Raw genomic sequence first — 13,484 nt, 5'->3', positions numbered from 1 at the left:
TTTAGTTAATAGTAGACATGATTTTAACCTTTGTTATGTACTCGCTTCAGATCAGCTCTTTGGGAGTTCAGCCAAAAAAATCTTTTTTTTTTTTTTTTTTCACTCCTCCAGCCAAAACTCCTGCAGTCCTTTCCCCAAAGGCAATTCCTTCCATGTAAAAGTAAATAATTTTTTTTTTTTTTTGTCTTTTCATAGGCCATAAAACTTGCATCCTTGGAGTAGGGCTAGACTTGGTCAGGTACCAAGTATGTGATACTTCACCCTTGCTCAGGCTTTATCAGAAAAGCCAGCTTACACTGCATAGCAGACACGTAATGCACAGCATAAACACTCATCATAGCATTGCCCCTTTCTGATAACTGTTGGAGCCAGCGCCAGCAGCGCCTTGAACACCTCTCACAGAAAGCACCCTGAAAAATCCTGTTTATAAGACTGCTCTTAGCAGTCACAGGATCTGCTCAGAGCTCCCCAGCTTTAACTGATAAACTGCCTGTAGTCCCAGGGAAGCGAACTTACTTTTTTGTGCAAAACATGTGAAGCCCTGAAAATGAGTTGCTCTGCTCAGAGATCTTCAGTGTCTCTTCACCATTTGAGAACAGAGCTCAGACTATATCAGTCTTTGTTTTTCCACAAAAAGACTTCTGGGTTCCTTGTGTCTCTTTTCTTAATAATGTGAGACAGTCATTACAGATCAATGCCCATCACAACTTTACCTTGGAGGGACAAACAAGGAGGTAGATCACTCATCATAGGACATATGTGAAAGAAAGCAGACTAGACAACACAACTGCAATGTTTCTTTGCAGCAGTAAATTCATGTACCAAGGTTAGCCCAATAAGTTTAATAGGTAAGGAACAACAGAGTGGGTATTTACTCACACACAGTTTTATGAGAGGAACAACTGAAATGTCATCAAGAAAAAAAACACACTTTTTGGACAAATTGATATTACATCACATTAGTGGGCCACAGAACTCTTTAAAAAAATAAATCTTTTTGAGACATGAGAATGAAGTCACATTCTAGCATGCTTTAAATAGCTGAACTGCTCTTCAAAGCATACATTTTCAGCTATTGGCAAAGACAATGATTATCTCTTCATCTGGAAATTAAAAAGCATTTAGCAATAAGTTAAAGCTAGCCTACGTGTAAGTGGGCTAAATACTAGTCAGAGATTTTTCCCTTTTCACATTTAAGATGATAGTACAGTTCATCGCTTCTGTAGCTTATATGCTGTTGTGCAATGCCCCACTGAAGTTTCACATCTACTCTGCAAAAGAGAACGAGAGTAAACAGCATTCTTTCAGGATAGTCATGAATGGTAAAGCCAGTAGTATTTGTTTTTCTGTTTAATTAGATGTTTGCTGTTTATCACACACAAGAACTGTAAGCAGAGTCCATGGATTCTTCTGAGCAATATGAAACCTCATGGTTCCATGCAAGTTCAATACTGCCTCTCTCTCTCCTCCTATTTGCTGTTTTCCCCTGCCCAAGTTTTCAACTATTGTCGTACGATTTAAGAACCTTAAGGGAAAGAAAATTTTATTTCATGACTGCTACCCAAAAGAGGCTGGCCCCAGGCTTGTGTTGGGTCAGGTGCATCTTAGACCACAGGAAGCTGGATGTTTTTCGTTCGAGGCACTAGAAGTTAGGTTAATAGTCAAGTTGCCCAAAGCTAAAGGGAGAAATAGCTCTCATTGCCTTCCTATTTAAACAGCTGGCCAGCGAAGAAATCTTCTTTTCCCTTTTTTCCCTGAAATATTTCAAGTACAGCTTGCAGTAACAGTAACTCAGTCTTTCATTCACGCATCTGTAGTCCTATTGTATTCTGTCCCATTTCACTTTAGTTTCCTCAGCCTCAGGAGAGAAGTTAACAATGAATCTCTCTACATTCAGACAACACACATCCTTTTTTGTCTCATAATAATGATCAAGTTTATAGCTCTTCCTCCACATTCCCAAGCTAAGTCAAGACAAACTCAGTTCTATGACAATGTTTTCATGTACCTCTCTTCAGAGAGAGAGCTGCTGCAGCTGAACAAGACAATTGCAGCATGCCAGTTATACTTGGATTCAATATGTGGTTGAAAAGAGGAGAATGACCAGTTTTCTCATTTGTCTATATTCAGACATTTAGAAAACCCCACTGTCAGCATCTTGAGTGAAAAATAGGTGACATCTTCAGACCCTAGTAAAACCACTTACGCATGTTAACTTGTTTGAATAAACTTCCCCACCTCAAGTGACACAGTGGCCTGCAGTCTTCCTTGATCCATTCACAGAGCAAGAGTTATTTTTACTGAGTCAGTAATCATGCATTGTATTCCAGAGGAAATACTAGCCGAGTACCCCTGCTTGTAACTTCATGATCTGCTGCTCCCAAATCACGTTCCAGTGCCTCCTCTGAACTACTTTTTGTTCTCCTGCCATCAAGGCTAGTGGTAGCTGTATGGGGGCCAGATGAACCATTTGCAGTTATTGTTGTGTCACCGTATGTCACAGTAAGGTCACCGTCATTCAGAATAAAATCAGAATCCTCTTCTCTAAGCTGTTCCTGATTCTGAAAAGACAAAAAAAAAAAAAAAAAAAAAAAAAAAAAAAAAAAAAAAAAAAAAAAAAAAAAAAAAAAAAAAAAAAAAAAAAAAAAAAAAAAAAAAAAAAAAAAAAAAAAAAAAAAAAAAAAAAAAAAAAAAAAAAAAAAAAAAAAAAAAAAAAAAAAAGGAGAGAGAGAGAAAAAGAAAAATCTTTGTACAGTGCACAGCATCTTTCTTTGCCCAGAAAGTAACCAAACAGAAGAATTTACCTACGTGTCAATACAGAAGCAGTAAGAGGTAAGGCTTCACCTTAAGAAACGTTAAAAATAACCTTGAACCCAGTGTTTGCAAATCAGCTTAGTAATCCCTGTATAACTACTGCTACTGTGGAGAGATGATGGGGGGAGCTGAAGCCAAGAACTAGGTTATGAAACGGGTAACCTGGGATTTAGTAGCACTGAAAGTATACCAGGAGTACAGGAGAGATCTGCAGTACACACTGGTTTTTGCATGACAGTTTAGAAGGCATTACAAGAGAAAGACTGGAGACCAAGAACACTTGGGGCACTTCAGACAAAAAGTCAGAGTTGCATCTATTGCTAGTTAGTCAAATTCATTAATAAAAGTTTCATGCGAACTGGTAAGAATTTTAGAAATTTTCCAAAATTTTAATGTTCAAGGATTCCTTAACAATTGTTTGTTATACATCAAGATTAACAATATTCTTTCAAATTATCTGCTTACTTTTACCTGCCACTAAACAGAGAATTACTTGACCTAGTTCTTGTGAATGCTACTGAGCCATAAAAAAGATTGATACAGGAAAAGTGCTTGCTTCATAGTTTTGTAACTAGTTTTCATACTTTCTCTTTTCAAAATCATTTAAGAAAGTGGTGCACGAAACCCTGTGAATTTATTTTATCAGAGATGGGATGAAATATACGATCAGAGACTAGAAACTGCCGAAATGTAACAAAACACTTAATTTCTCTACACAGCATAATCACAACAGCAAGCAATTGTGCCATGTTCCATTTGAGTTTAACATGGTCTTGGTAAAAGGCAAAACAACTGAATTGGTCAGAAAATGGATTTTCCTTATATTTAAAGAAAATTCTATTGGTACTATTAGCTCGCGTTCTTGCAACTGAAAGCAATTATTTCTCCACATGAATAGCTCCATCCTGCTTAGCAAGAGCTGAAATGTAAGTGTGTATTGCTGTTCTCCTCGGTAGGCTGGACACTGATCGGGCTATGCTCTCAAAATACATTATTTTCTTCCATTGCTGCAAAGGAAGGAGGGCATAGGCCATGTGAGATAGGATGCCTGTGTTCAGCCTGAACAGAAAGCCCTGCCTCTACTGCAGAACAGGAGTTCAGAGCACTGGTGATTGAAAATGCTGATTAACCTGTCCTTGATGAAGAAGGCAGCGCCTGGCTAAATAAAACATCCTAGGAAAGCTTCTTATCTTTATGTCAGAATGATAATCAGCTAAAATAAAGCAGCAGAAACCTCTAGATGATACAGAATATTTAACTAACGAGGACTAGAAGAGGTGTCAGGAGTTTGCCAAAACCGATGAAAGAAACAGTGCAGTTCAGCACTGGGTTCAAGGCAAGCCCTACCTAGGATGAATGCTAATTTCTCAGAAACTTCGTGGCATCCAAATTTATCACTGCTCTTTAGTGACAGGGTTAATGTGATAGAGAGCACTGTTCCCAAAGAGCAAATAGAGTTTAGAACACTTGCCTTCTTTGATCACAAAGAAAACACTGAACTACTGGCACCATCTTAAAAAGCAAAAAGCCAACAATTAAAGGGTTTGGCTATAGTTGGCAAAAACAGCCTTCATGAGCTTTTAGTTGCAAAAAAAGTAAAAGTCTGAGGGACAAGGCCAAGTTGTGCCTAAAAAATACACTCCAAATAGTAATCTATTTAGGAAAATCTGATACCCAGATATATATCGTTTTGAAGAAGAGGCATTAAAATAAAGATGAAAAGTGGAAAAATGAGCAAGAAGCAGGCAGTGTGTGACTGTTGACTGATTATGTTTTAAGAAGCAGAAGAAGCTGAGAAGCTCTATCATATGCACCCTTTCACGGTCCTTGCCCTTGGAGAAGCACCGAGGAGGGGAAGGCAGGGCTAACAGAGAACCAGAAGCTATTGCCAGAACAGGACCACATGTGAAGTGGCTACAGTAAGCTCTCAAAGCACCTCCTGTCTCCACAAAGCTGTTGAACAGCAAATCCTTGCAGCCACCTATCAGATAAGAAACTGGTAAAAACATGCTATGCTTGAGCTTCCCCAAAAGGCTGAAAAGCTCTTGGAAGCAAGATATTAAAAGGAGAGGGCCATTGGCTTTATACTGTGTGGCAAGTCCTAACTCAGTCTTTGCTGGTTTGTCCCAGGTTATACTTGCATGTACATAAATGTGATCAGCTCCAGAGAAAACACTTAGCTTTCTCTCCAGATAGTGAATAAACATTGCCTTGTATGAGCCAAGTTCCTTTTATTTATTTCACTTCTGAATAGCACTACAAGCAGCAGGCAATTTATTTCATATATATTCATATATATATTTCCCCAGAGAACATCCATGAACAATCCCATGTAGTATACGGATTTACTATGTTTGCAAACAAAGAGGATGGGTGAATAAACCTACTGTGCTTCATGCAGCATGAACAATTCTTTCAAGAAAGACAGGAAATGTATCCAAGTAGATCCCCAGAGACTTGAAATACTTCCAAGAAAAACCCTAAACAGGCCTCTGCAATCCCCTACAGTTCTGTAGGAATAGCTTCAATTCGCTCAGAAAACATAGGTCTGAACTGCATGACTTAAACTGACAGACTGGAATGGCTAAATACCTAAATCCAAAACTCTGCAAAAGCCTGAATTTTGCTTTGATGTGCCGACCATAACCTCGAGGGACCTCACTGCACTCTGTCCTATTTGTGGTAAAATCTGTTCATGTTCCTAAGAATGTGTGCTGGAAACGTTTTTTGTTTTTATATTAAAGCTTATTTAAAGTGAGTTACTGCTTACACAGCCTGTCTTTATTGCCTGCTAAGACAATGTAAAAAGAAGCACAAGCAGAGTGCGTTGGCAGTAGTTACAAATGCTGGTGCTGAATACAACACAGGCATCACAGATGACAAAACTTGCATCGGAAGTTGCTTATCTTGTGGCTCCAAAACAAAGGCATCGAGTAGTGTACATACAAAATATATAGCAACCTGAATCTGATGCTTCACTTACAGTTTCTCTGTTTCTCAGCTGAATTTAAATTCACCAAAGAAACTAAACAATTTTTGCTATGAAGGTAGAACCACTAAGGACAGGGAAGGGCAAAGCATGGCTGAACAGCTTTCTTACCCATTTTGAGAGTTACATCCTGCAAGATTTATAAAGTCTGCAAAGCAAGTTTCTTCACTGAGATTGCATACTTATAAATCAATTCAATTCCCTCTACTTTCATACCAAGTTGTCATGCTACACATGGTGTAAGAACTAAACTTTAAAAAAAAGTGTAGGAGAGTGTGAAAGACAAAAAACACACCTTGGACAAAAAAAAAAAAAACAAACTCAAACAACAAAACCCCCAAGAAGCAGGAATGCTTCTTCCAGCTGAGACAAATGACTGATGGAACCGAGAATTACTAAAAGTTTCGTAGGACGTGTCAAAAAGAAAGGAAAAAAATGGACCTACGTTAGTTTGGGATAAATTGGAATGCCCTGCCAACTGCTCATGCACCGAAGACAACATCACCAGAAGAGAAAAATAGTGTTTAAAATTACAATTTTCAAAATTTCACTCCTAACTGCAGCATGTTTTTAAGTTCCAGCTTGTGGTGTGTCTGTGGGAAACACTTCATGATGAGCCTAGTGGCACAGACTAATACAAGTGGGAGAACATCAGCAAGGAATAGTAACAACACCTCTGGAAAAAAATCCACTGTACCTCACCTCTGTGTGCTGACTCAGAGCCTGACATGTATGTCATGCAAATTCAAGCCTAGAGGACACGATCTCATGCTTAAAAATAAGTTGTGGGTGGACTACGTAATAGGATCATTTGACTTTTAGACTTTCAAACCTTCCCTTGGCATCTAGTTAAAAAGACATACTCCCACTCATGGAAATGAAAGTGAATTTTAAGTAATGTTGTAATAAAGTCAGAGGAGAAAAAAACACTCCAAAACAATAAAAGCTGAAAACAAGACATCGATACACAATGAGTATATACACACAGGTGTATGCTTTCTTCTCTGTGTAGATGTCATAATTCCAGACATGCACCTGAACGAGATCCAGAATCTAATACTTGTTTTGGAAACATATTTTCCAGCTATGTTATACTCTAGTGAATATTTACAGAATTTTTTTTGCTTAACTTAAGTCTTCAGTCTTTAATTCTCACAGATGTACCACTCAATTTTCCTGGAAATACCTCACAAAGGCACAACTATTCCAAGCATTTTCTGTCCCCACAAAGACATGGCTCTGTCCATTGCTTCAACTGCACTTAAATAGAAAGGGGAAAAAAAAAAATCCATGGCTTTTTAGCCAGTAATAAAATGGCATAGCCAAGTTCTGTAGCAAAGTCAGCCAAACAAAGAGACAAAAAGCAACAAAGCAATGCAGGGTTCAGAAATCTTGAAAAGAAGCTAGAAAAAAACCCTCAAAATTATATTCTTTCCTAAGACTAATTCACAATGCACTGAAATAGGAACAGAAGAGACAATACAATGTGAATTACACACCTTAACAAAGTATGCAACCTTGCAAGCATTTTTAATGAAGTTAACATTCCATGTGTGTTTGTCACAGAACCAATCCAACTAAAGAATAAGTTTCCACATGCAGCGGTAGCTAACAACAATGAGAAAAGAGAAGAAAGAGCCTAACTATGAGAGAAAATAAAAGGCAAAGGTTGCATGTTCATTCTGGTTAGATTCTCAGTTACTGGACAATTACTCTCATAAGATCATATGTAGACAGACACACAGGCAACACACAAGTAGGATAATTGGTCTGATGGATGCCTTCCAGCCTAGATCTGTTTTAAGACCTCCAGTGGCACTGCAAAGATGAGAATAAGGCCAATTTCTTGCATTACTAATAGCTGCAAATAGGCAACAGAAATTTCCAAGTTCTTTGAAATTTTTCTGTCAGGTACAAGTAAGTTGCTAATAATACCAAGAAAGATGCAGCAAAGTATTTCAAAATTGCAGGTGGAAATCATAACTGTCTAGGAAAGGATTAATAGAAAACTGGTGTAAGACTACTTGAACATAGCAGAGATATTAACATCCCAGAGAACCTACAAATATGAGACATCCCACATGGTTTTATTTACAAGTGGCTCATAAAAAAGTTGTAGAATTCAGAAGCACTGTACAGATAGGAATGACACGTATCAGGGTCCTGCAAGAGTAATATGAGAATGAAGCATTAATTATTGCAAGACATGGCTGTAAAGAAGAGAGTGACCTGCTAGACTGAGATAAGTAACTGATTAACGGTTCCTGAAATGTGATCTCAAATTTCACAATGGAAACAATAGAGGGAAGTTTTACCAGATTTGTTTCTGGCATGGATATATGTGTCAGTGACTTCTCTAAGGAAACCTCAAAGCGTAGTGGTAACACGGAAAGAACCTTGTGCAAAACTGTTGAGAAGGGACTGAATATTTTGAAGTGATTCAAAGCTACAAGCTGGATGTTAAAGAACACCATAAGGCAGGAGAGTGTTTCTTAGTCTTCATACCAATGACTCAGCTGTGATAACTCCCCTCCATGGAGGCATTAGCACCTTTACACCCAGCCTGAGGAGTCATCTCTGTTAATGGGCCCCAATGGACTGGCATAATAGGCAGCTGTGACACCTAGACATCCAAAAATACCCCATGACTCACCACTGTGAAACTCCCACTCCGGGAGAGGTACCGGGCATTCCCACCTGAACCTGAGCATATATAATCTTTGGAGTTTGGGACTTCTGCTACCACCCATCGGATCCAGAGGAGGACTAAAACTCCAACAGGACTGCCACTGCCACTCTCAACAAGCCTGTGATCATTACATCAACAGAACCACGACCATCATTCAGACCAACAGGTTTCCTTTCTTGTTACTTTGCCCCCAGGGGAACCACATGGTGCTTAGCACAGGGGCCAGTGAACACTGTTTGGTTCTTGTCCCACGGTGCAGGGTTATATATCTGATTTTGTGGGTTAAAACCAGTTTTCTCTGTATCATTGTGTTTATTGTAATCTTTTTAGGAAATTGTAGCTCTGACGTGTAATCCCTTTGAGCTGGGTTCATTTCTCCCACCAGTTTAGTTTTAAACCAGCACAGCCTGTAATTTCCCAATATCTTTAAATGTTATTTTTTTAATATAGTATTTGAAAAACAAGATCCTTTCTGATTTCTACGTACAGAAGTTGTTGCCTCAGGGGAGAGAATCTTAAATATTTTCTGCCTAGGACAAACCAGTACTTTCTTGCAGTATATCTGTCAAATGATCTGAAACCAGAAAATGCCTAAAAAGAAAAACACTGATTCGCTGTAGTTAAACAAATACAAACAAAACACAGAAGTATTGAGTTGTTCTACTTACATCATAAACCTGGGGACTTGTCAGACAGCGGGCTATCAGGCCACACCAGCTGGGTAGAGTTGTGGTCAATGGAGGGCCACTGTGAGTGAGAATTGGCTTTAAATAACTTTAATAGTTAAGGAAAACATACCAGTGCTCAACAACCACTACTGAAAATAAAAAGACAAGTGTACATAAATGTGGTTTTGCATTTGAACTGTGCTACTCAATAACTGTACATGTAACATCCCCTCAACATTTTCCCCTTGATCCTTTCAAGGGCAGTTTCCTTACTCACACATTTTCCGTAAGGACAACTAGCCACCTCTCTTCTTAAGATTTTCACACAGTCCCTATTTTTCCAGCTTCTAGGTTCTCTAAAGTGTAAAGGAGCAAGTAAAGGTACAAGTGCTTTAGTGTTAAAGGGTCCAAGACTATTTGTGCTCTGAAGATGGAAGGATGGTGCCAAGGCTGCAAGCTAGAGGTAACAAGGTGACATTCCTATGTGGCTCAACACAGGGAAATAAAGAAATGCTGTTTATCCAACGTCCTTAAAGCAATATAGCCAACTGATCCACTAGCTGCTTACTGAGCCACAGAGATGCAATCAGTAAGGCTCAAAGACACTTCAGCAGTGCACACACACATACCACACACAGCCTCAGAAAGGCGAAGGGAAAACTGCATGGCAAGAACCACGTAACACAACGTGGAAGGAAACAATGCTACCTATATTACATCAAGGGGACATGGGAGCAGGAAAGCAACATGTCTTAACACCTCTTTTCATAGGTCTGCTCCCAGTTAAACCCATATTTGTTCATATGAGTACTCCAGACTGAAAATATGCCTGAAAAAATGCTCAAGAGTCAAAAGTTGTGTCCCTGCTACACAGTTGGTCTTGACTGGCACACGAGTCAGTTTGATTATTTTAAATGTAAATATATATTTTGCAGGTATTCCTGTTATTTTCCTCAGACTCCAAGCACAGAGAGAATCAAATCCATTCGTGAATATAACAGTTTCCTTGATCCTCCCAACAAATCAAGATACTTAGGGCACAGAGAGGGTTAAAAAGGGGCTGTTCTAGCAGAGAGCTATCGCTTCTCCTTAGCAGAGCCTGGCATAGTGTCTTTGCTAGAGCACAGTTATGTTTCCTCCTTCACTAACATCGTGGTTACACCCATTCCTGGAAAGAAACAAACTTGGCCCTTGGACTAACCTGCCAACCTCTATGCTGCCCTGTGGCAGACAAACCCACAGCAACTCGGTCATAAGAAAACAAACCCAGTAAAAGACATCTGGTACTTCATCAAAGTTGCAGTTTTCTTCGTGTTTAACAGTTGTGGGTGAACCCAGGGAACAGCCCATGACATTAAATGAACTCTGCATTCCACAGGAATGAAGTTGCTGCTTATCTAGAGCTCAGCAGGCAATAGCCAGCACTGGAGCACACTGCCATCGTTTTCTTGCATCTCTTTCAAGTTCCTTTGCAAAGAGTGAATTCTGAGATAATCTGCCTTTCTACCCAGAAACCAAGTGAATGTATCAGAAAAATATTTTTACATTTAGCCATGGATACAGAGGTGGCAATTCTGAAGATCATTCCGTCTGTTCAATTGAAGCCTACCTAGCCAGTGTTTATCTGAATGCCTCCTTGCAACAGAAGGAACAGACTTTTGCCTCTAAGATACAGTTCTGCCTCTGGATGTCAGTTTCCTTGGCACAAACTTCACAGCAACCTTCCCTAAAGATTGCTAGTGACCAAAGCAAAAGCATTATCAGCATTCTTTAAGTTTCTGTGAAACAGGTAGTTAGACCATATTTTTCTCCAGGCACTCCCCCTGCCCTTGCTGCAACTGCTGGGGACTTCACTTGTGCTAGTGTCAGCTGAGGGAAGTCAGCAGTGCCAACTACTCCTCTCATCAGGCACATCCCCTTTTGTAAATTCAGGGGAAGAGGATAGCTCTGCTTCCTTAAAGACAAAAAAGAAGCAGTCAGCCACAGCCAGATCCTTCCATGCTCTTACCAGTAAAGTGTTATAGTTTGAGTGTTTGGTTTTTTTCTTTTAAATAACAAAAATTGGCCTTGTTGCACTTTTACACTAGCCACTACAACGCAAAGGGTTAACTTGAAGTTACTTGGCATTTATGAATATTTAAACTAGCAGTACACTTCCTTCTGGGCATTGGCCCAATACTACTGCATCTGAAAGCCTTGCTCACAATGAGATTTTATCTCGAAGAGGAAAGTGCTGTTAGGATCTCAACACACTACCTGGGCTTGCCTGGATGGGAAAGCTTCATGCACAAGGCATGGAAGGAAACTACTATGTTTCAACCAGGCCAGCAGTCACTCCTCAGATTAGGGCCCTGTCACAGGTAATTTTGTATATTTAACTGCCCAAGAAATTACTAGGAATCAAGAATTGAAATTTCTTTGTGTTTCTGGGTATAAGTGACTTGTCATGGCCACAAGATCATCTCTGCCATTTTCCAGTAAGTGAATGTAAGCTGTTAAGGAGGAACACATGTATGACATATTGATTAAGAATCAGTTAAGAAGATTGAAAAAAACATACAAATATGAAAGACAGGGCAGCTGCACAAAAATTGCTCAGAAGCCTAAACAAGGCTATCTAAATAGTACAATAATAGCTTCAGAAAGGTTCTACAGTACCATATATGCACAGGGACACTCTGCTTTAACACCTATAGTAAGTTCTGGATATACTTAAGGAGATAAGCTGTATCTCATGTAGAATGTCCTCTTTAGAAATCAAACACAGATTTGGGACTTCATCACAAAAGCAGATGGCTCTGCAGAGCAATGATTGAGGCTTAGACATGTACATGAACTGAAAAACTAGTTTGTGCTCTGAGCATCAGTGAAGATGAGAACAGATTAATAGAACAAATCAGAGGACCTGAAATAGTTAATTGGCTGTCTTATTGATTAGGGAAGGCACTTCAGCTCCTAGAACTGACTGGTTTCTGTCCTCCAGCAAGTGTCACATACATACATACATTAGAGAAAGGAAAGGTCTGTCTGCTGAGCCGGTGAGTTCAGTCTTCGATTCTATGTCTTGAACCTGTCAAATACTTGAGAGAGTCAAACAGAAAGATCAAGTGCTTAAGGCTACATAAGGAAAAAGGTGAACATTTCATGCCTTGAAGCTAAGCTGTGTTTTCAGAAGGATACTTATGGTCAAAGCTATACCATAGCCTGAAGAGCCAAGCACTTTCCTGCTTTGTCCTGTTCCTTCTTGCAGAATCCGGGCCATCCTAAAAGATAAAAACATGTTCAATTACTACAGACAGAAAAAACTCCAAATGTTACATTCCAACGTTTCCTGTCCAAAAAAACAAATTACTTCAATACTTGGAATGCAGAAGAATGCTATTCAGAGTCTTGCTTATATTGAGACAGTTAGTTTCCCTAGAAAGACCAGAAATGACTGCAGAGAAGCAGGCTGTTTGCATTGCACTCAAGTTACCTCAACAAGCCCTCTCCCACCAAGTTTGCCAGAGCCTAAAACCTCTGCATTGTTAGTGCAACACCTGCACTGTTAGTGCAGTAATGGATATAGAAATAACTCCAAAACTGAAAAATAAACCTCATTGATATTCCAAACTGATTCCTATTTATTGCTTGGTTGGTTCCCTTAGCTTTAGGTCTAGGTCTAACTCTAGGTTTTCTCTTTCCTTAAGCCTGTTGCTTCAAAGGAAACTAAATTACCATACCTGATCAACTCTCAGAAACCTGATGAAATATATCACATTCAAAATAAACATGCTTAAAATTAAATGCAGATAAAAATCACATTTGATGGAAGCCATGCCAATCTCAGAAATGCTAGATCAAGCTTGGAAGGGCTAATAGTTTTAAATATAATAACTAGCTCTGCTGCAAGTCATCACACCAGCTGGTCTGCAGCTGCATTTGTTTTTTACTTTTTTTACTGTTTGGGGGTTTTTTGGCTGTTTTGCTTGTTGGTTTTGTTTTGTTGGCTGTTTGGGGTTTTTTTTGGCTAGAGGCCAGAGCTAAACACAGGAAAACAGATGGATGCTTTGTATGAATCACCTTCCAAACTAGTGAAAAAGAACAAGACAGGACTGCCCTGTAAAAAAATCCATGATCCATGAGGAGTTAAAGCTTAGTATACATTCACTCCCTCCCCTCCCCAAATGATATATTTTCTTTAACTGTGACATGCTGCTAATCTTGGCTTAGTGAAATACAGAGGAATCCAAAGGGAACTGACTAAGAGACTCCATTAGGAATGCAATGCACAGTTAAAAAGGGAAAAAATGGGTAAGTTCTTTATGTCTACATGGGAAAAAAG

General features: G+C 39.2%; 1 protein-coding gene across 2 annotated transcripts in view; it reads right to left on the bottom strand.

The window, feature by feature from the left end:
* Nucleotides 1-801: 801 nt before the first annotated feature.
* The window catches only part of SLC9A7 (solute carrier family 9 member A7), a 68,188-nt gene continuing 55,505 nt past the window's right edge, over nt 802-13,484 (bottom strand). For both annotated transcript variants that reach the window (XM_027888095.1, XM_027888096.1), the window contains 3 exons: nt 12,341-12,423; nt 9,161-9,266; nt 802-2,561 (listed from right to left, as the gene is read on the bottom strand). In XM_027888095.1, coding sequence (XP_027743896.1) covers nt 2,313-2,561; nt 9,161-9,266; nt 12,341-12,423 — 438 coding nt within the window. In that variant the 3' untranslated portion in view covers nt 802-2,312. The remainder of the gene's footprint in view (nt 2,562-9,160; nt 9,267-12,340; nt 12,424-13,484) is intronic.

This window comes from Empidonax traillii, unplaced genomic scaffold (genome assembly GCF_003031625.1).
Source record: "Empidonax traillii isolate 1590-97213 ecotype Southwest subspecies unplaced genomic scaffold, ASM303162v1 scaffold231:size1146757, whole genome shotgun sequence".
Taxonomy (NCBI): domain Eukaryota; kingdom Metazoa; phylum Chordata; class Aves; order Passeriformes; family Tyrannidae; genus Empidonax; species Empidonax traillii.
Note: the sequence above shows the minus strand (reverse complement) of the source record. Positions and strands in the feature narration are given on the sequence as shown.